Below are 22375 nucleotides of genomic sequence, written 5' to 3'. Positions count from 1 at the left end.
AATCTTTCACTGTAAAACTATTAACCATTTGGTTTAGGGATCAACCTGCCAAGAGGCAGCCAGTAGAGGTAGGTTGAGAATGGGGTGTGGGTACAGGAATGTAATTTACACTTCATCCTATTTATACATTAAATTTCTAGGTGAATGTCTTCATCTCCACATGGGAAATGTGCATGTACTGATTGATGAAAACACTCCTAGTGTATATACATTTCTTATAACTTTTCCACACATAAAAATTCCCTGTGCCTTAGAAACTAACATTTATAAAGTGAATTTGGACCCTGAATAGATACAAAGATTTAAATCTGATTCCACATCTTACTGATAGTGCGACCTTTGTTAAATTAATCTCTCTGGGTTAAAATAGACATAAAAATAATACCTATCCTATTTTAGTGTTTGAGGGTTAAATAATTAGTGCAAAGTACTAGAATAAAAAAGTACATGATACAAGTAAGAGTTCTGTGGGTGGTAGTTGTTACTGTCATTATTATTACCAGTTTTTCTTTTTTAAAAAATGACTTTTACACTTCATATTGATTTTCAAAATGTTTCACAGGTTTATTGAGATATAATTGGCATATAGTAAACTGCAATATTGAAGTATACAATTTGATGAAATTTATGACATGTATATAGCCATGCAACCATCGCCACAATCAATGTAATAATCACATCACCACTAAAACTTCTCAGATGCCTTTGTAATATATCCTTTTCCACTCCTAATTGCTATCTCATCCCCAGGCAACTCTTGATCTCATTTATGTCACTATTGTTTGCATTTTCCATTATTTTCATATAAATGAAATCGTAGAGTACATACTCTTTTTTGGTCTGGCTTTTTTCCATCATAAATATTTTGAAATTCATCCATATTGTTGTATATCTACAGTTTGGTTCTTTTTATTGCAGAGTAGCTTTTCATTGTACGGATCTACCACACTTTGTTACTCAGTCACCTGCTCGTGGTGATACGAGTTTCCAGTTTTTGGCTATTACAGATAAAACTGCTGTGAATATTGATGAACAAGTCCTTGTGTGGACACAAAGTTTCTTTTTCGTGGGTAAATACTGAGTAGTCGAATAGCTGGATTGTAAAGTAGGTATATACAGATTTTTTAAGGGACTACCAAGCTGTTTTCCAAATGGTTGTGCCGTTTTACATTTCAGCAGCAATCTATGAAACTTAAAAGTTGCATCATATCCTCACCAACAGTTGGTATGGTCAGTATGTAATTTTAGCTGTTCTAAAGTGAATGTGTAGTGGTATCTCACTGAAGCCTATTCTGGGCCTTTATCATCCCCCTACTTAGATATCTTCCTCACCCTACTGGAATTCTCACACCCTGTATTTTCCTGCTCTTGCCCCTCCCATCCCTACTTCCTTACACTTCATGGACGCTGTCCTCACTTCCTTAGGCTCTCAGTCCCCATTGTGCTCCTGCCTCTGCTATATCCCTTCCAGGGAGGCCCTGCTTCTTATGGTCAAGCTCTGATTATCTGCAGTTGAGTGCCACTCCTTCCTTTACTCCCATGTATACCTATTTTGGATGACTTTTAAGGCTGAATTATTCAGGATGGGGCAATGGGGAAAAGAACATTTGTATCTTTGTCATTAGAAGAGCCAAGTTTGAGTCAACTTTGAAAATTTTCCAGACATACTTTAACTTCTAAGACTTTTGGAGTATAACATGTATAATGCATTTTCATGGCATTAAACCACCATTTAAAGATTGGTCCTTTATATATATTTAGCTGTATATCTTTAGAGTGTAACAGATTAGTGTAGTGTTTAAGTAACTTTTACAAGCTTGTTTATAATAGCTAATAACTGTTTCTGTCTCATGGAATGATTCTCATTTTATTTTTTATTATTAGGTAAAAAGTTTAGAATGGAAGAACAAAGAAAACCAAGAAAGGGGATTTTCATTTTTGTTTTCACATTTTAAGAAATATTACTTGCCTTATATTTTCCCAAACATCTGCAAGGAGAATAGTTTATATCATCCTGTACTTGGTAGGTAGTCTTTGAAATTTTCTAAAAGATCACATGTAAGAATAAAATATACCTCATTGTAAAGCTGGCATATGTTACCTGAAGAAAACTGATACCATTTAATATTTTTATCATTCCTCAGAGATACTATACCTTGATTCATACAGAAAGTGGAATTTTATTAATAGGAAAGCTTCACTAAGAGTGAAGAGATTTTTTAAAAAAAAACATATTCTTTGGGTCTCAGCAATTGGAAAAGTTAACCCACCAGCAATATTTGTGATTATAAAATAAACTTAATTCTCACATTTGGTATGATCCTTAAATTACATTATAATTTTTTTAAGGTCCCCAACGGTTCAATTTAGTATATCTTATTTAAATTTTGTATGAATAATTACACTCTCATATGTTTTGATGATGTCTTGTCCAGTATTTAGTAGCTGTACCAAAATTGCTGTTTGAACCTTGAAACTAGAACCTTCCTGACAAATCTTGGGTTAGAAGCAGACCTTCCATATATAGAAGGTGCTGGCAGTCTGTATGTGGAAATGTTCTTTTTGCAGAAAGATGTTCTTATTTTAAGCTTTGCCAAGTTTAGGCAACTCATAGGTTTAGGCTTAACCATTAGAGCTAGTAGAAAGGGCTTAAATTAGAGAGCAGATCTTTGCCATTGAGAACAATATTTGCTTTAAAAAAAAGTTTTGCTATAAAAATCAAGGAAAAATTCTCATACTTTGTATTACTTCAAAATTTGTGTCTCATTCTTAGGTTAATTGAAGTGAGTTCTCATTAATTTCAAATGGCTCTCAGAGGTTCTTTGTACTTAGACAAGATTCATTGAGCCTTTTAATGATACCTTGCAAAAAACATGTTTCCATATATCAGCCATATATGGTTCACTCTTCCAGACTCCATGCTGATGTATAGCAAATTATTTTAAAATGTCATTTTTGTACCAAATCTACTTCTAAAACAAGGGTATCGTGACAAGTGTTTTCTCAAATGTTTAAAAATGTAGATTTATCTAAGCATAATTCTTAATTTGGTTTTTGTTTTCCTTTTATTTTAATAGATATCCCACAGGTGAGACCAAAGCCACATTATGTTATGATAAAGAAAGATGCTGAAACCAATGAAGCCATCTATTGTACAAAGGAGCCTTTCATTAAGGCTCGTGTTATTGTCATTCGTTGGCTGGTTTCTTTCTGGCTTGAGCCAAAGCCACATACAGGACCTCATATTCCTGGGATGGAAGGTGAAGTCTTGCCAAAGAATATTCAGGTAATACACCACATAAGGCAAACTTGTTAAAGTTAAAAATGGCTCAAGAGATATGTCTGTGGATTTCAGTTGCCTTAGATGTAGAACACATTTAAAACAATTGATAGTGGGGCACCTGGGTGGCTTAGTCGGTTAAGCGTCCGACTTTTGCTTAGGTTGTGATCTCGCGGTTCGTGGGTTCGAGCCCCGCGTCGGGCTCTGTGCTGACTGCCAGCTCAGAGCCTGGAGCCTGTTTCAGTCTGTGACTCCCTCTCTCTCTGACCCTCCCCTGCTCACGCTGTCTCTCTCTCTCTCTCCTAGAAATAAAGAAAACATTTAAAAAAAATAAAAAATAAAACAAATGATAGTATTTTCTTTGTATAAATGTATTTTATAAATCCAAATTTTAACAATTATTATAGAGTTGATTGTTTTAATAAAAATAAAACTTGGAAGATATACAGGATAATTCTAGTCCTATATGAGTATCAGCTTTTGTTTCTGTATTTTATGTTAATTATGCAGTACTAAAAATATTCTGAATTGTACGTACAGATTCTTGCAGTTGGAAGCAATCTTTAATCAAATTGTTATAGAACCATCATAGTTCTTTGTAGATTTCCAAGCATTAATAAAATGTTAACTTAAAGTCTTGTCTCCAAGGGCACCTGGCTTGTTCAGTCAGTGAAGCATGTGACTCTTGATTTTGGGATTGTGAGTTCAAGCCCCATGTTGGGTGTAGAGATTATTTAAATACAAAGTCTTGGGCGCCTGGGTGGCTCAGTCAGTTAAGTGCCCAACTTTGGCTCAGGGCATGATCTCACGGTTTGTGAGTTCAAACCCACGTCAAGCTATCTGCTGTCAGTGCAAAGCCCACTTTGGATCTTCTGTCCCCATTTCTCTCTGTGCCTCTCCACTTGCACATTCTTTCTCTCTCAAGAATAAATAAACATAAAAAAAAATCTTTTTTTTAAATATTTTAACATTTATTTTTGAGAGATAGCATGAGCTGGGGGAAGGCAGATAGAGAGGGATACACAGAATCCGAAGCAGGCTCTAGGCTCTGAGCTGTCAGTACAGAGCCCAGTGTGAGGCTTGAACCCATGAACTGTGAGATCATGACCTGCGCTGAAGTCAGATGCTTAATTGACTGAGCAACTTAGGAGCCCCCTAAAAAATAAAATCTTAAAAAAAAAAAAGTCTTGCCTGCATCTCATTTCCCTTTTTTCAACAAGGGCACTGAGTCTAGAATATGATATAAAATTATACAGCTATACAATGGAGGAACTAATATATAAACTTATGGTATTTTTTAATTAAGTAGTTTCCATCTTTTTCATACTTCTTTATCACTTTCTCCTTTTTCCTCAATGTATGCTTTTCCTGAACTTATCTATATTACAGTATTTACTTTTTTAATAATTTTTATTTTCCTTTTCTCAGATTTTCTTCATTTAGTTTAAAAAGTCTTATACTATGTGTGTTTTTTGTGCAACTTCTTAAATCTTTTACAAAATTAAGTGGAGGTATAAAGTTTGTATTTAATTGATTAGCACTCAAAAGTATTTTAAAAAAAATTTTTAATGTTTTATTTCTGAGAGAGAGAGAGAGAGGCAGCGTGAGCAGGGGAGGGTCAGAGAGAGAGGGAGACACAGAATCTGAAACAGGCTCCAGGCTCTGAGATAGCTGTCAGCACAGAGCCTGACGCGGGGCTCTAACCCACGAACCGCGACATCATGACCTGAGCCAAAGTCGGACGCTTAACCGACTGAGCCGCCCAGGCACCCCGAATATTTCAATTATGTTCCCCCTTAGCCTTTTATTTATCTGCAGCCTACTATGGTTATATTGTCCCTAAAACTTTGTTCCAAGGTCTCTACAAAGAATTATTAAATATAGGAACTCTTAAGCAGAACGATTTTCCATGATCTCAGAACTTAATGCACTAAAATCATGGTTTTGATTGGGAAGGTATATTTGAGATCGTTTACTTAAACTGTCTTGTTTTATAGATGACAAAACTAAGACCAAAAATTGAGTAATTTAATAGAAACTAATTTGCCATACCCTGATACAGTGCTATGACTATCATAACATGGTAGTAATTTCTTTATCACCAGCCTTAAGATTATTACTTTATTGATAGTCTTAGGCCTCATCTTTAGTCATGGTGAAAAGTCTTTTAAGTTAGTAGAATATAGAATGTTCTCCTGAGTTTGTTTCCTTTCTTCCTGCATGTCTGCCTGCCTGCCAGCCAGTCAGCCTTCCTTCCTTCCTCCCTCCCTGCTTTCCTTCCTTCCTTTCCGATTTTACTTTGAAGTAATCTCTGCACCCAACATGGGGCTCAAACTTATAACCCCAAGATCAAGAGTCACATGCTCTACCAATAGCCAGCCAGGCACCCCATTCTTGAGTGTTTTTATATTTTCTTTAGACTTCGTTTATACTTCTGTCATAAATTTTTTTTGCCATTCCTTTGGTTTTTTTGTAACTTGTTTGTACTGCAAACATTCTAAAAACAAATTATAGGTGGATATATGATTAGCAAGTGTCACTATATTACTTACATGTTGAGTTATTTGCATTGCCACTTAATTATTTGGAATGGATTCTAAATGAAATCTATGTCCGGGGTGCTTGGGTGGTTCAGTTCGTTGAGTGTATGTCCAATACTTGATTTTGGCTCAGGTCATGATCCCAGGGTTGTGGGATCAAGCTCTGCATCGGGCTCCATGCTGAAATTGGAGCCTCCTTAAGGTATTCTCTCTCTGTCTCTCTCTCTGTCTCTCCCTCTCTGTATCTCCTCGCCACCCATCTCTCCTGCTCACTCACTCTCTCTTTCAAAAAAAAAGAAATAAATCTATGATCTATGCTTATTTTAAAAAATGGTATAAGTTATTTGTGGAATGCTTTGAGTTCTACCAGTATTTGCTATTGGAAGGCAAAATACTAGGGCCCCTGGGTGGCTCAGTAGGTTAAGTATCCAACTCTAGATTTCACCTTAGGTCATGATCTCACAGTTCATGAGACTGAGCCCCCTGTCGGGCTCCTTGCTAATAGCATGCAGCTTTCTTGGGATTATCTCTCTCTCTCTCTCTCTCTCTCTCTCTCTCTCTCTCTCTCTCTCCCCCCCTCTCCCCTTCCCCTGCTCTTGCTTTCTATCTCTCTGTCTCAAAATAAATAAACTTAGAAAAAAAATACCAAATTAAATGATTATGGCATTGTTCCTCTTTTGTTTTTATTTTAGAGAGCAGCTGCTAGTTTGGTATCCAGAGAAGAAAACAAAAGCGATAATGCTGATAAAGCAGATAGAACGACAGAACCAGAACAGTCCCATTCAAATACAAGCACTCTAACGGAGCGAGAACCTAGCTCATCCAGTCTCTGCAGTATTGATGAAGAACATCTCACAGACATTGAAATAGTTCGCAGAGTTTTTTCTTCTAAAAGAAGTAATGTAAACTTTGTCACAGAGATATTTCGTCAGGTAAAGTTCCTTTCAGTAATTTTAATTTGTAATATAGACTTTGGTTTTTAATGTTGAATGTACTGGGTTTCAGCTATTTAAAATTCTTAATAGAAATGTTTGTTTTTTTTTAAAGTTTATTTATTTTGAGACAGAGAGAGAGAGAGAGAGCACGAGCAGGGGAGGGGCAGAGAGAGGGAGAGAGAGAATCCCAAGCAGGCTCCACACTGTCAGTGCAGAGCCCAATGCAGGGCTCAAACTCGCAAACCTCAAAATCGTGACCTGAGCCACAACCAAGAGTTGGACACTTCACCAACTGAGCCACCCAGGGGCCCCTTATTAAAAATGTTTTTTAAGTTCATGTTTAATTTTAAATTTAAATTTAATTTTAAAGTTTGCTATATCTAATCCTTTAACATTTTTTATTATTTATATTTTTTAGTTTATGATGATTTTTGTTTAATAACCAACCATGCTGCTCCTCTGTTACTAGAACAGTTTTCTTAGTTACTCACTTTTTGGTTTGAAACTTTTTTTCCTACCATTTGATTAGTAAAGTAAAATTATTTTATCTTTCATTCTCTAAAATCAATAAGGAGCAGTTTATGAATATAAGAAGCAATGTTTTCATTACCTTTATCCTCCTTTCAGAGGCTCAGTTTTGTCCTCTAAGGCATTCTGAAATTAAAGTTGCTTAAGGTAGATATTTGGGGTGTAAAATAAAGAAATGGAGAGAAAAAGAAAAAAAAAATCACATAAAGATAGCTATAAATTCCTAACTGCACATTCCCAGTTACATAGAAATGAATCCTTTGTTCTTAATAGCAAAGCACTTAACTTTTGCAGGTAAACATCATTGAGTTTTGTAGCTGAAGAGGATCATTCAAGTCTCACAGCAAGAAAGTGGTAGATTTGGGACTAAAACTCTCAGATCCTGGTTCCCCTGTCAGTGCTGTTTAGGCAGAGCACATCTTCACCTTGTATACATATGTATTGATATGCAAAACAGTTAGACAGCAGTATCTTTGTTAACCTAAATTAAAGAAACAAACTTGCCTCGCTTGTTTCAGCAGCACATACATAAAAACTTAGAATGATACAGGGAAGATTAGCACGGCCCCTGCACAAGGACCACTGGCAAATTCATCGAGCGGTTGTTTTTGTGTTCATGAGTACAGAACGTATACAATTATATAAGAATGGATTAAGTTTCATTCAACCCCAATAAAGTGAATAAAAAATAAAAGTAAAAAAGAAAAGGGAAAGAGACCAACTTGCCTTAACATTTTGTCCAGCTTTGGCAGTGGTTCTAGTTGTCAAAATTTACAGTTTATGTCGGTAGACTATTTGACAAATGGGAGGGGAAAAATATTTGGCACATGGTGTTGGAATACTTGTTGGAGAAATTTAAGCAAGCTTATACAACTATTGAGTTTTTGAGTAATAAACTTTGTATAAGTTTATTTTCTAGGAATTTGTTCATTGCATTTGTTTACAAATTTGACAAAAAGTTCATTATGTTCTCTTATAAACTTTTTAATCTCTGAAACGTTTATGTTTATGTTCCCCCTTTTCATTCCTGTTAGTATTTTTTTTGGTCTTTTTTTTTTTATGATTCTTGCTAGAGATTTGTCATTTTATTAGTCTTTTCAAGAATGTGCTTTTGGGGGCGCCTGGGTGGCTCAGTCGGTTGAGCGTCTGATTTCGGCTCAGGTCATGGTCTCATGGTTTGTGGGTTCGAGCCCCGCTTGGGGCTCTGTGCTGACAGCTCAGAGCCTGGAGCCTGTTTCAGATCCTGTGTCTCCCTCTCTCTCTCTGCCCCTCTCCCACTCAGGCTGTGTTTCTCTCTGTCTCAATAATAATAAACATAAAAAAAAAAAAAAAAGAATGAGCTTTTGGCTGTTAGTCCTCTCTGTTTAATACATGTTTTTCTTCTATTTTTTGCTCCTTGTCATTTCATCTTTCTACTTTTCTTGATTTTGTTTTTTTGTTTCCTAGCTAATTAATTTTAGTCTCATATTTTTCTTAAATGATTTTTGAGGCTATTCATTTACCATTTAGTTCTGTGTTAGCTATATTACAAATATTGATCTATAGCGTTTTTTTGTTATTATTCACTTGTAAATATTGTCTAATTTTTCATGCTAATACCTTCTTTGACCTATGGGATATTTAGCAATTTGTATCTTCCAAACAGTTTTCTGGTTTTCTTTTGTCTTACAAATTCTTGATGTGATTCTTTTAGCGAATATAGTCTGTATGATACTAGTTGTTTAAATTATCACTTATGGCTCAGTAGTAGTCATTTCTCATTTATGTGCTTGGAAGGAAGGTATGCTTCTCTGTTGAGTTCGGTGATCACTAAAGTCTGAACTTTCTATATCCTTCCGTAAGGTCTTTATTCAGCTTGACCTCACAGTTATGGATAGAAGTGTGTTAAAGTCTTATACCCTGGTGATTTGTCAGTTTTATCTTTGTAGCCCCATACAGTTTTCTTTGTATATTTTCAAGCTGTATAATTAATAATTAAATACACAAGTCTAAAACATTATATTTAAATATGACTCAGTTTGTTAAGCATCTGGCTCTTATGTTTAGCTTAGGTCATGATCTCATGGTTCATGAGTTCAAGTCCCATGTAGGGCTCTGTGCTGACAGCACAGAGCTGCTTGGGACTCTCTCTCCCTCCCTCTCTCTCTATTTCTACCCCACTTGTGCTGTCTTTCAAGATAAATAAATAAATTTAAAAAATTTAAATGTGAATTAAACATTTTATTTTTTAAAAAATTTTTAATGTTTTTTATTTATATCTGAGAGAGAGACATCATGAGCAGGGGAGGGTCAGAGAGAGAGGGAGATACAGAATCTGAAGCAGGCTCCAGGCTCTGAGCTAGCTGTCAGCACAGAGCCCGACACGGGGCTGGAACCCACAAACCGTGAGATCATGACCTGAGCCGAAGTCGGACGCTTAACCGACTGAGCCACCCAGGTGCCCCTTGAAAGACTTTTTCTACTGGACATAGACTTCTAGATTAACAATTATTTTCACCCAGCACATTTTAGATACTCAGATACTTTCCCACTGTTCTTTGTTTTACGTTGTTGCCATTAAGATGTCAACCAGCAGTTGAACTAATATTAGTTAACTATCTTTGCTCTGGCTGTTTTAAATGTCTTCTTTTAGTGTTTGACTATTTTACCTTTTACTGTGGTGTGTCCAGATCTGGATTTTCTTTCATTATTCTTTAGGGGATATTTTAGGCCTACTTCATTTGTGGATTAATATATTTTGTCAATTTTGGAAATTTTTCAGCCATTATCTCTTTAAATATTGCCTTGGTCCGATCTTTTTCTTGTCTTTCCAGGATTCTGACAAGATGTTTGTTAGATCTTTTTACCTTATATATGTCTGTTAACCTCTCGTTCATATTTTTCATCTCATTGTCTTTTTGTGCTATGTTGTGGATACTTCCTTTTAATTACAGCTACTTCTGGAAATTGGCCAGTCTGCTCAATTTTATTTTCTCAAGTTTTTTACTTATGTTTTACTTATGTATATTAAACATAGTTATTTTATATTGATTTATTGATCATTCTGATATTCCAGAGGTGTTTGTAGATCTGATCGTGCCATATTTTGTTTCTATATTCTCTTTCTCATGTATTCTCTTAAGGTTTCTTGCAGTATTTCATGATTTCAGAAATTTAGAATTTTGATTCTGAGCTTTTTCATCTTATAAGTTTATTTGCTGATTTGGTTTGTTAAAGGTTGATTCCTTCAAAAAGGAATTGCATTTGCTGCTTCTAAGTACAAAGAGACACTAACAACCTGTCAGATTGAATCCTTGATTTGAGGTTTAAGCTAGCCACATGATATGAACACAGAATATAAAACTGTGTCAAGGCTAGCTTTTGGTTATCATGACTCTGGGGAGAATTTTGTTGTTATTGTTATCTACTCTGCAACTAGTTATGGGCAGTTTTCTTCACAAACTTTTAATGGGTTGGGTTTATTTTTCATTCAGCATTGCACTGACCGTATGTAGTTCTGACTTTGTTTAGAGTTTTCCTGTTGTTCTCCCTGCTTGGACACAATAGGTCCACGGAAACCAAAGTAATTGGTTCCCCTTAGGGCTTTATTGCTCCCCCTAAAACTTAACTCTCTGATTTTAGATTTCATATAGGTTTTAATTTATTTATTTATTTATTTTTTTGCTGCTTTTTGGCTCATCATTGCATTTAAAAAGATTATATTTGGGGCGCCTGGGTGGTTCAGTTGGTTAAGCATCCTACTCTTGATTTCGGCTCAGGTCATGATCCTCTGGTCATGGGGTTGAGCCCCATGTCAGGCTCCATGCTGAGCATGAAACCTTCTTGACTTCTCTTCCTCTCTTTCTTTCCTTTCCCCTCTCACACTCTATGTAAATAAACAAAAAAATAAAAACAATAAACAGATTAAATTTATTTTTTAATATACATCTTGATATTTCAATCAGAAGATTGGTTGAGTTACTAGTCTACCCTACTCTTGGAAACAGAATTCCCCTTGAGTTTTTAATAATGCTCTTTATATTTTAGCTTTTAAAATTTGCATATGCTTGTTTTTCACATCTGCCCTTGTTCCTTTTTTCAGTAGCTCATTCATTCTTTATTCATATTCATTTTCATTTTCTCAATTAAAACATGTTAAAAATGCTCATTTTATATTCCTTATTCTACTAATTGTACTACCTTAAGTTTCTACAGTTTTGGCCTTGTTGGTTGTTGTTTCTGTTTTCATCCTTGTTTGTTTGCTTTGGGTTTTTGTGTTATGGATTTACATTTCTGTGGAATTTTGTGTGGATTACTTTGAAACTTGGGTTGAAAGATGTGTTCCTCCAGAGAAGAATTATTCTTGCTTCAACCAGGTATTTAGTGGTCCTGTCAACCTTGGTTTACTTTATTTTCTAAAATTTTCCCTAAGCTCTATTATGTGCCCAGTGTGGGTCTGAACTCATGACTCTGCAAATAAGAGTTGCATACTCTACCAAATGAGCCAGCCAGGCATCCCAGCCTTGGTTTACTTTAAATTAGAATTCTGTTTATGATTCTTCCCACTTTGCAGCACTCAAAGTTATGTGATGACCAGCTGGAGAATATGAATTTGCAGGAAAGGGTGTTCTTACCTCTTACTCCCCTACCCCAAGGCAGTAGACAAGTTTCCTCACTGACTCTTCTGTGGAGTTGAGTTTTTTGGCTTCCCTTCCTAGCTCACCTTTGTATCCAGGTTTCCTCCATTGGTGTCAGTTTTACATGTAGTAGTCTGATTTGTCTCTCCCCTCTGAACAGGTGGCTATTTAAGCCAACACTCACTAAGCTGTCGAAGGCAATAGAGCCAGCATCTTCATTGCTCACTTGCTCTGGATTAATACTCACATTTTGTTTTAGACTTGGAATATCCTTACAAGCTGAGCCATTCATTTAAGAAGGTTTATTGTATTTTTTGATGTGATGATTTTTAGGTGTTCTATGCAGGAAGATTCCAGGATATCTTTTAAATGATATTGCTGGGGACCAAAGTCCTTGGAGATGTTTTTATTCTTAGAATTATTTTTAAGCGATTTTTAAGACAAAACTTAAGGAAAAATTAAATTGAGGATGGTGACACCAATGGATCATTCATATTTTGAAAAGGGATCAATTTCTAAAATTAGGTTATAGTGGGAAAACTATTTTTACTTGCTTACTATTGCTGATAAATTTTTAAAATTGAGAATTTGTGAAATAGTTTCTTTCCTTATTTTGAAGGCTCAAATGTTCCACAATACAATATAGATAAAATACTTCATTAATTATCAGATATATGACCATATAATGATTTTGCCCCTAGCAGTCCCAGCTAGAGAACAAATCTTTCTATAGGTAATTAAGTTTAGTAGAAATATGTTTACTTAACATTTCTCAAATAATTCCATACTCAGCTTTCCCAATTACTGTTTTCCCTATCTGAACTTTCATCCTTCAGTCTTCTTTCTTTTCTCTCTACCCTTCCCCCCTTTTTTTCTTTTTTTTTTTTTTACTTGCTACTCATCTTTTATCACTTTTAAATATGACTACACAAGAGGTCTTCCATGACCACCTTCACCCACCCACCGACCCAAAGGCAGATGTACCTGCATGAATATGCACATACACACAGACATGCACACAGACACAAACATAGTAACTACCTTTTTATGATGTTTTTGAAAATTATTCTCTTCTTCATGGTACCTCTTCTGAGTTTTATATTTATTTTAAAAATTATTTTAAAAATTTTGATATTTCTTGCTACCCTCTTTCTTGCTGCCCTTCATTCATCATGTCCTTAGTGCCTGGCATAGAGTAGGCACCCATTAAATATTTGGTAAGTGAATCAAGAAGTTCTAGAACGGTTGAGTACCAGGTACTTTATCAGTGCTACCTGAGGGCTAAAATTTATTTCTAGAAGCCAACTCTTGAGATAATTTGTTATTGTTGATGATGTTATTTTAGGGCCAGTGTGATGATTCTGAGTTTCACCTCAGCTGAAGAAGGTATTTATATTGTTAAGTGTCTTTAAAACAAAGATACAACTATAAAGCATAAAGTCCCCAAATCATTTGAAATGATAAAATTATTCTCCATATACAATAGGAAGGCATATATGCACTCCAGACACTATATATTTATGTTATGTATATATAATTGTATAGCATATGATTTATGTTATATATATATAAAATTATATATGTGTGTGTGTATAAATTTTTTCCCCCAAAGTCACTTTAAGGCAATAGATTGCAAACTGTGGTTTAAGGCTTCTGGGAAGTCTCTAGAACCTTTTCAGGTTCAAGAGGTCAAAACTATTTTCATGACAATACTAAGATTTTATTTACATTTTTCACTATCATATTTTCATGATTGTACAGTGAAGTTTTCCAGAGATATCTGATATGTGATATTGTGCAGAAACCAGTAGATAAGAGAATCCAACTGCCTCCTATTTGTTTATTTGCTTACTTATTTATAAATGTATATTTATTTCAGGGACAGGGCAGTGATCAGGGGAAAGTCAGAGAGAGAGAGACTGAGAGAATCCCAAGCAGGCTCTGTGCTGTCTGTGCAGAACCCAACGCCAGGCTCCATTTCAGGACCTTGATATCATGACCTGAGCTGAAAAGAAGAGTCAGATGCTTTACCATCTGAGCCACCCAAGTGTCCTCCTACTGTCTTTTATTAAGTTAAATGTTAATGATATTTGCAAAAATGTAAAACAATGTATTTCGGAAAACTTGTTATTTGTGTTAACTTACAGTAGGGTAGGAGTTCTGAGACCAAAATACAAACTACTGCTTTTAGAAGACAATGGGATACCTGGGTGGCTCAGTCAGTTAAGCATTAGACTTTGGCTCAGGTCATTATTTCACGGTTTGTGAGTTTGAGCCCCGCATCAGGCTCTCTGCTGACGGCTCGCTCAGGGCCAGGAGCCTGCTTCAGACTGTGTGTCTCTGTCTCTCTCTGCCCCTACCCCACTCGGTCAGTCTTTCTCTCTCTCTCTTTCAAAAATAAATAAACATTTAAAACTTTTTTTTAAATTGAAGAAAAAAGTAAAAAAGACAGAAAATTCCCAGGTCTGCTGAATGCTCACTCTACTTGATTAATCTTGTTTTCATCATGATCTGGGTTAGTTAATAATAAAAAATATTAAAAATTCAGAGATCACCATGTTTTGATCAGGCTCAAATGTTCCACAGTATTATATAGATAAAAATATTCCATTAATTATTAGGTATGTGACCATATAATGACTTTGTCCATAGCAGTCCCACCACTAGAGAGTCGTAGCTACCAGTTTTACAGAACTTAAACTTAAGCTGATACTGTTAAATATTTGATTTTTCTTTCTCTTGTTGTTTTGATTGTCCATGTAATTTTTGGTTGTGTAGTAGTTTTATGGCATAGAATCAGAACTGGAGATGACCTCGTGTAGGTCTATCTACAGACAAAATTTTCTGAGCTTATAGATTTAAGTATGTTTTTTGCATGATAACTCTCCTTATTATCAGTTAATAATTGATGTGATTACTTCTTCATAGAGATAGGTGCTGGTGTATGGATTTGATGATTCTGATTTCTGTGACAGTTACTTCTCATTGTAAATGTATAAATGGCACTCTGGTTTTTATGCATCCATTTTTTTTAGCCATGGCTGATATCAGTTTTTCTTTAAGATTCATATTTAGTGTATTGGCAAAGTCAGACTTTAGAGCTTATAATGACAAAGGTTGTATATACTTTGGTCTTTAGTAAATTCATTAGGCCACTTGGGATAGAGTGTGACAGTTTTTGCATGGAGTTTACTAATGTTTTTCAAAAGGTTAAACTTTGTGTTTTAGATCAGCTTTAGGTTCATAGTAAAATTGAGCACAAACTACAGAGGGTTTTCATGCTAATTTTTAAAAAGTTCATATTTTACTATCTGAGAATAGAACTTTGAGACTGAGATTTTTTTCTTCTACTTTGAACCTTTAAGAAGAACTTCTTTAAGAAGGCTGAGATGTTGCTGCAATTATGAAATAAATATTCTTACAGCAGACAGTGATGATCCAAATCATATCATTGACCATTAAACTGCTAGAATATTAGAATGAGAATTTGGGAATGGGTTTGTTAGATAAAAGAAAGTAGCAAGTAATGTAAATTGCTAGGGAATTAATAATAGCAAATAAAAGGATTACCAAAACTACATTAAATGTCCTATTGATATTACACATGAACATTTCATCATTATCTTGGAAAGCTGATTTTCTTGGCTAGTTTCGTTCAGATAAAATGAAGTCATTTGACCTCATGATAATTATTAAATACACCTACTGATAGCTCTCTAGGAGTCAGCACCAGGGTTTTAGGTAAAGGTCTTGTGACTTTTAGAGTTGAAATTAATAGGTAGTGGTTGTAAAAGGAAAAATTAGAAGCAATTTAATTCCATTTCTGTTTGTAAAGAGAAAGTCCAGTGATGTAAATGTAAACAGATGAACACAAACATGCATAAAGATTTGGATAATGAGAATAAAAGTATTTTTACTGTTTTATTTTTGCCTGTCTGAATTGTCTAAAATTTTTTTATTGTGAGTATGTTAAATTTTTGTGATGAAAATATGTACTTTTTTAAAAAATTAAAACAACCCAGAAAAGTACATAAAGGAAAAAATAATGATAAGATATTCCTTTTAATTTTTTAAGTATTTTGCCTTATTATTTAATTTTATTATACGTAAAATGAAAACTGCAACATTTTTTATATGCTTATTGTTGCCTTTTACATGTAATTTGTATTACTTTTTGGAGTCATTTAATTTTAATTAAGCTCCCATATCAAAGTTTATTTTGGTAGTAATCTAAAAAAATAATAAGTTACAAATATATGATTTATTATGAAAAGTGGTATTTACATTGAGCTTTGTAGGAGCATAATTATTTCATGGAACAAGGAATATTTTAATTTTGAGATAGTACAATTGAAACAAATCTTTGCTCTTTGCACTTGAAATCCATGTCTATCTACCGAAAGCATTTCTTTTTTTTTTTTTTTTAAGATTTTATTTTTGAGTAATAGCTACAGATAACAAGGGGCTTGAACTCATGACACCGAGATCAAGAGTTGCATGCTCTACTGACTGAGCCAGCCAGGTGCCCCTACCAAAAGCATTTCTGTGTCATCATATTTACAAATTATTTGGAGACAAAAGGCTCTTTTTGACAATGAATTAGTTGATTTTAACTCTTGGAGAGTCATTTATATTATACTTTATAAGAAGATAAAAATGCATGTGTTAGTGGTTTGTGGCAAAGAAAAAGGTATCATTATGTATGTTCTCTTTTTTTTCACTAGGCATTTTTATTACCAATTTGTGAAGCAGCAGCTATGCGAAAAGTGGTAAAAGTATATCAAGAATGGATCCAGCAAGAAGAAAAACCTTTGTTTATGCAAGAACCTGAAGAAATTGTGATCTCTTCTTCAGACTTACCTGGTATTGACAGTGTCACAGATCATGTTATTTCAATGGGAGAAGGAGAAAAAAGAGAAGAGGTAAACTGATAATACTTATACATTTTAATATGTTTAGTAGATTAGATTTTCATGAAAGTATAATAACACATGAACATACATATATTTAATAAACAGGAAATTAAAGATATCTTTTAGTATATTTTGCACCTTAGGTAATAAAATAGTTACCTCAGTACCCTGTCTTAAAGCTCTTTGATATCACAACTTTAAAAAATTAATATTGAAGTTATATAGTAATTTTTTTAATTCATTGTCTAGATCAAAATTAGATGCCATTATAAAAGGTGTAATAAGTGAGACTGATAGGAGGGTGGCAGAGTACGGGAAGATCCTGAGCTCTCCTCTTCCCATAGACATACCGAGACTATAACTACATATAAAGGAACACTTACTGAAAGAGACCTGAGGACTAGGAGACCAGCTCTTGCACAGCTAAAGATAAAATGAAAAAACCATGGGTTGCTTGGCTGGCTTAGTTAGTAGAACATGTGACTTTTAATCTCAGGGTTGTGAGTTCAAGCCCCATGCTGGGCATAGAGCTTACTTTAAAAGAAAAGAGAAAGCCACCTTGAGAAGGTTAAGTGTGGCAGAGATGTAGTCAGATTGGGATCCCAACCCCCATCCAGCAACCCACAAGTGGTTTGATAGCAGAGGCACAGAGGTCCCTTCCTTGAGGATCCAGGGGATTGAGCACCACATTGTGCACCCACACCCTGGAGATCTGCACAGGAAAATGGAGCCCCCAGTGTCTGGCTTTGAAAATCAGCAGACCTTAACTTTAGGAGCTTTCAAAATCATTGGTACTTAACTCTGAGACAGTGGGGCGGGTGTGGGGGGTGACGGTGATTGAGGGAGGGCTATAGGAAACTGCGATAATGCTCTTAAAGGGCCTACATACAGACTCACTCACTCTGAGACCCAGCACAGAGGCACCAGTTTGCAGAGCACCTGAGCTGTACATGAAGGTTATTTATTGACTGGTTTTAGGGCATATGCTGGAGGTGCAGGGATCTGTAGGGACTTTTCTTTGGAAATAGAAACACTAGTGGGCACCATTTTCTTGCCCATACTTAGCCTAGCTAACTTAATGCTTGTGGGCTCCAGTTCTGACACTCTGTCTACATTGCTTGCTTCAGTTGCCCTATCTGGGCATTCCCCTGCAGAACCAACCCACCCCTCCAGCAGACTCCCTCTTAAGCTGCTCCTACCCTGACACACTTGGTGGGCAGCATTAGCTGAGACTGGTGTCCTTCCAAAGTGACTCCTGCCCTGGGGAAATGAGTTGCTGGTCCTGTCTACCAGCATACTCACAACATCATGCCTGTGCCAGCTGTGCCAAGATCCAGCTCCTCCTACTAGCATACCTGTAGTAGTCCTGCAGCCAACTGGCCCTGCCTACCAGAACGTCCGAGCAGTCAGAGCTCATTCACAACTGAAGGGTGCATGCTGCATACACAGTGGACACCCCTGGAGCACCTGGTTTTGGTGATGGCAGGGAAGGGGATTGTGCTTCTGGACCCCAGAGGACACCTTCCACATAAAGCTGCTACGTTTGAGAACAGGAGATGTTGCTGATGTACTGCCTAATACATGGAAACAAACACAGAGAGTCAGACAAAATGAGGAGACAGGAATATGTTCCAAATAAAAGAATAAGAAAAAAAAATCTCAGAAAAATAACTAAAAAGAAATTAAACAATCAACCTGATAATGAGTTAAAAATGATAGTTATAAAGATGCTCACTGAATTTAGGAGCACAGTGGATAAATTCAGAACTTCAACAGAGATAGAAAATATTTTTTTTAAAAATCAGAGCTGAAGAATGTAATAACTCCAATGTAAAATACACCAGAGGGAATCAACACCCAGGAAGAGGATGCAAAAGAATGGATCAGTGATCTGGAAGACAGAATAGTGGGTATCATCCAAGCTGAGCAGCAAAAGGAAAAATAATTTTATGTAAGATAAGGTAAGGGGCCTCTGGGGCAACATCACACGTATTCACATTTGTATTATAGGCGTCCCAGAAGAAGAAAGTGAGAACAGAGCTTATTTGAAGAAATAACAGTTAAGAACTTTCCTAACCTGGGGTAGGAAACAGACGTCCAGGTTCAGGAAGCATAGATACCCCCAAAAAAGATGAACCCAAGGATGTCCACACCAAGACACATAAGAATTAAAATGTCAAAAGTTAAAGATAGAGACTTTTATTTATTTTTTGTTTATTTTTATTTATTTTGAGAGAAAGAAAGAGTGTGTGCATGTGCAGGCGAGGGAAGGGTAAAGAGAGAGGGAGAGAGAGAATCCCAAGCAGGCTTCAAACTGTCAGTGTAGAGCCTAATGCAGGGCTCAGTTCTACAAACTGTGAGATCATGACCTGAACTGAAACCAAGAGTCAGATTCTTAACCGACTGAGCCACCCAGTTGCCCCAAAGATAGACAGGCAGTAAAATAAAAGCAACTTACCTACAAGGGAACACCTACCTATAAGACTCTGAACTGAGTTTTCAGTAGAAAACTTCGCAGGCGAAAAGAGAGTGGCTTGAGATGTTTAATGTGCTCAAAGGAAAAAAACCTACAAGTAAGAATACCCTGCAGTGCTATAATTTAGAACTGGAGAGAGTTTCCCATATATACAAGTTAGAGGTGTTTGTCACCACTGCACAGCCTTGTAGGAAATGTTAAAATGACATCTTTATGCAGAAAAGAAGCCATAACTAGAAGTAAGAAAATTATGAAGGGAGGAAAACATTTCACTGGTGTGAGAAAGTAGGGGAGGGACAGTAAAGTCTTCCCCAAAGTGTGAAAACTGTTCGAAGAAGGCAAAGAAGGAAAAAATTGGGAAAAGTATGAAGACTAAACAAGTAGTGGGTCAACAAAGAAATAAATACCTTGGGGGTGCCTGTGTGGCCCGATTGGTTGAACATCCAACTCGATTTCGGCTCAGGTCATGATTCCCAGGGTTGTGGGATTGAGCCCCACATTGGGCTCTGCGCTGAGTGTTGAGCCTACTTAAGATTCTTTCTCTCCATCTACCCCTCCCCTGCTCACATGTGTGTTCTCTCTCTTAAAAAATAAGAAAAACCTTGAAATAAATGAAAATGAAGACAACATTCCTAAATCTTTGGAACACAGCAAAAGCAGTTCTAAGAGAGAAGTTTGTATAGATACAAGCCTACCTGAAGAATCAAGAAAAATCTCAAACAATTTAACTTAATATCTAAAGGAACTAGAAAGAAAAAGAACAAGACCCAGAGCTAGTAGAAGGAAAGAAATAAAGATGAGAGGAAAAATATATGAAAGAGACAAAAAATACAGTAGAAAAGATTGATGAAACTAAGAGCTGTTTCTTTGAAAAGATAAAATTCATAGAACTTTAGCTAGACTATCAAGAAAAAGAGGACCCAAATAAAATCAGAAATGAAGAAGGAGAAGTAACAACTGATACAACAGAAATACAAACGCTGTTTGTAAGAAACTACTATGAAAAATTATATGACAACTCTGAAAAATTATATGCCAACAAATTGCACAACATAGAAGATGAATAAATTCCTAGAAACATAAAGTATTCCAGAACTGAATCAGGAAGAAATAGAAATTCTAAATAGAACAATTACTAGTAATGAAATTGAATTAGCAATCAAGAAACTCCTAACAAACAGAAGTCCAGGGCCAGATGGATTCACAGGCAAATTGCATCAGACATTTAAAGAAGAGTTAATACCTGTTTTCCCAGACTACTCCTAAAAATTGAGGAGTAATGAAACCTCCCATATACATCCTATGAATGTATTACCCTGAAACCAAAACCAGAGACCATACAAAAAAAGAAAACTACAAGTCAGTATGTTTTGATGAACACAGATGTAAAAATCCTCAACAAAATATTAGCAAACTGTATACAACAGTACATTAAAAGAATCATTCACCTGATCAGTGGTATTTATTCAGGAGATTCAGGGATGGTTCAATATTTGCAAATCAATTAACATGATAATACATTAACAAAATGAAGGGTAAAAACCATATGGTCATTTTAAAACATGCAGAAAAAGCACTTGACAAAATTCAGCATCAATTTATAATAAAAACTCTCAGCAAAAAGGAACATACTTTAACATAATAAAGGCCATATGTGAAAAACCCACAGCTGACATCATACTTAATGGTGAAAAACTGAGAGCTTTTCCTCTAAGATCGGAAACAAGGTAAGGATGTCTATTCTTAACTATTTTATTTAACATGGTATTGGAAGTTCTAGCCACAGCAGTCAGACGAGAACAAGAAATAAAAGGCATCCAAATTGCTAAGGAAGAAGAAAACAGTCACTATTTGGAAATGACATGATACTATACATAGAAAACACAAAAGATTCCATCAAAAAACTGTTAAAACTAACAAATAAGATCACAGAATACCAAAATAAATTCAAAAATCTATGACAGAAGAGGCAAAAATATGCAATGGAGGAAGACTTTCTTCAGAAGTATGAGGGAAAACTGGGCCACTTTCTTACACCATACACAAAAATAAACTCAAAATGCATTAAAGACCTAAGCCTAAAGACCTAAACTGTTAAACTCCTAAGAGAAAATACAGGCATTAAGCTCTTTGACATCTGTCTTAGTAATGTTTTGTTGTTGCTGTTTTTGTTTTGTGTGTTTGGGTCTGCCTCCTCGGGCAAGGGCAACAAAAGCAAAAATAAATGGTTGGGACTACATTAAACTAAAAAACTTTTGCATAGCAAAGAAAACCATCAGCAAAACAAAACTGCATCCTTGTGAATGGGGGAACATATTTGCAAATGATGTACCCAGTAAGGGGTTTATATAAAAAACTTATACTATTCAGCCAAGCAATCTGATTAAAGAATGAACAGAGACCCTGAATAGACATTTTTCTGAAGAAGGATATAGGGCCAACAGACACTTGAAAAGATGCTCAACATCACTAATCATCAGGGGAATTGCAAATCAAGACACTAATTCAAAAAGATACATGCACTCCTTTGTTCATTGCAGCATCATTTTCACTAACCAAGATATGGAAACAATTAAGTGTCCGTTGGTAGATGAATAGATAAAGAAAATGTGCTCTCTGTCTCTACACACACACACACACACACACACACACACACACACACACACACACATTCTGGATATTACTTAGATCTAAAAAAGAGTGAAATCTTGCCATTTACAACAACATGTATGGACCCAGAGGGTATTATGCTAAGTGAAGTGGGTCAAGGAAAGAGAAATACCATATGATTTTACTTAGTTGTAGATTCTAAAAAACAAAATAAATGAAGAAATAAAACAGGACCAGACTCATAAATATAGAGAACCAGCAGCTGGTTGCCAGAGGGAGAAGGGGTAGGAGAGATAAGCCAAATAGGCGAAGGAGATTAAGAGCTATGAACTTCGAATTATAAAATAAAGTCACAGAGATATAAAGTACAGCATAGGGGATATAGTTAATAGTATTATAATAACTCTGTAAGGTAACAGATGGTAACTGCACTTATTGTGATCATTATATAATGTAATAAATGTTGAATCACCAGGT

The 22375-nt window shown here is 35.6% G+C and overlaps 1 protein-coding gene and 1 non-coding gene across 9 annotated transcripts in view; both read left to right on the top strand.

Moving 5' to 3' along the window:
- Positions 1–22375, top strand: part of RALGAPA1 (Ral GTPase activating protein catalytic subunit alpha 1) — a 259277-nt gene that overhangs the window by 60143 nt on the left and 176759 nt on the right. For all 8 annotated transcript variants that reach the window (XM_039257004.1, XM_039257003.1, XM_039256998.1 and 5 more), the window contains exons 8-11: positions 1885–2023; positions 3078–3286; positions 6513–6752; positions 16624–16821. In XM_039257004.1, the coding sequence (XP_039112935.1) occupies positions 1885–2023; positions 3078–3286; positions 6513–6752; positions 16624–16821 (786 nt within the window). The remainder of the gene's footprint in view (positions 1–1884; positions 2024–3077; positions 3287–6512; positions 6753–16623; positions 16822–22375) is intronic.
- LOC120248611 lies at positions 7793–7897 on the top strand. Its single transcript, XR_005532619.1, has one exon. It is a non-coding gene; the product is annotated as a U6 spliceosomal RNA (small nuclear RNA).

Source organism: Hyaena hyaena, unplaced genomic scaffold (genome assembly GCF_003009895.1).
Source record: "Hyaena hyaena isolate Hyena2069 unplaced genomic scaffold, ASM300989v1 scaffold_599, whole genome shotgun sequence".
NCBI classification, from domain to species: Eukaryota; Metazoa; Chordata; class Mammalia; order Carnivora; family Hyaenidae; genus Hyaena; species Hyaena hyaena.
The sequence above is the reverse complement of the archived record's forward strand: the minus strand, read 5'-3'. Positions and strand labels throughout refer to the sequence as shown.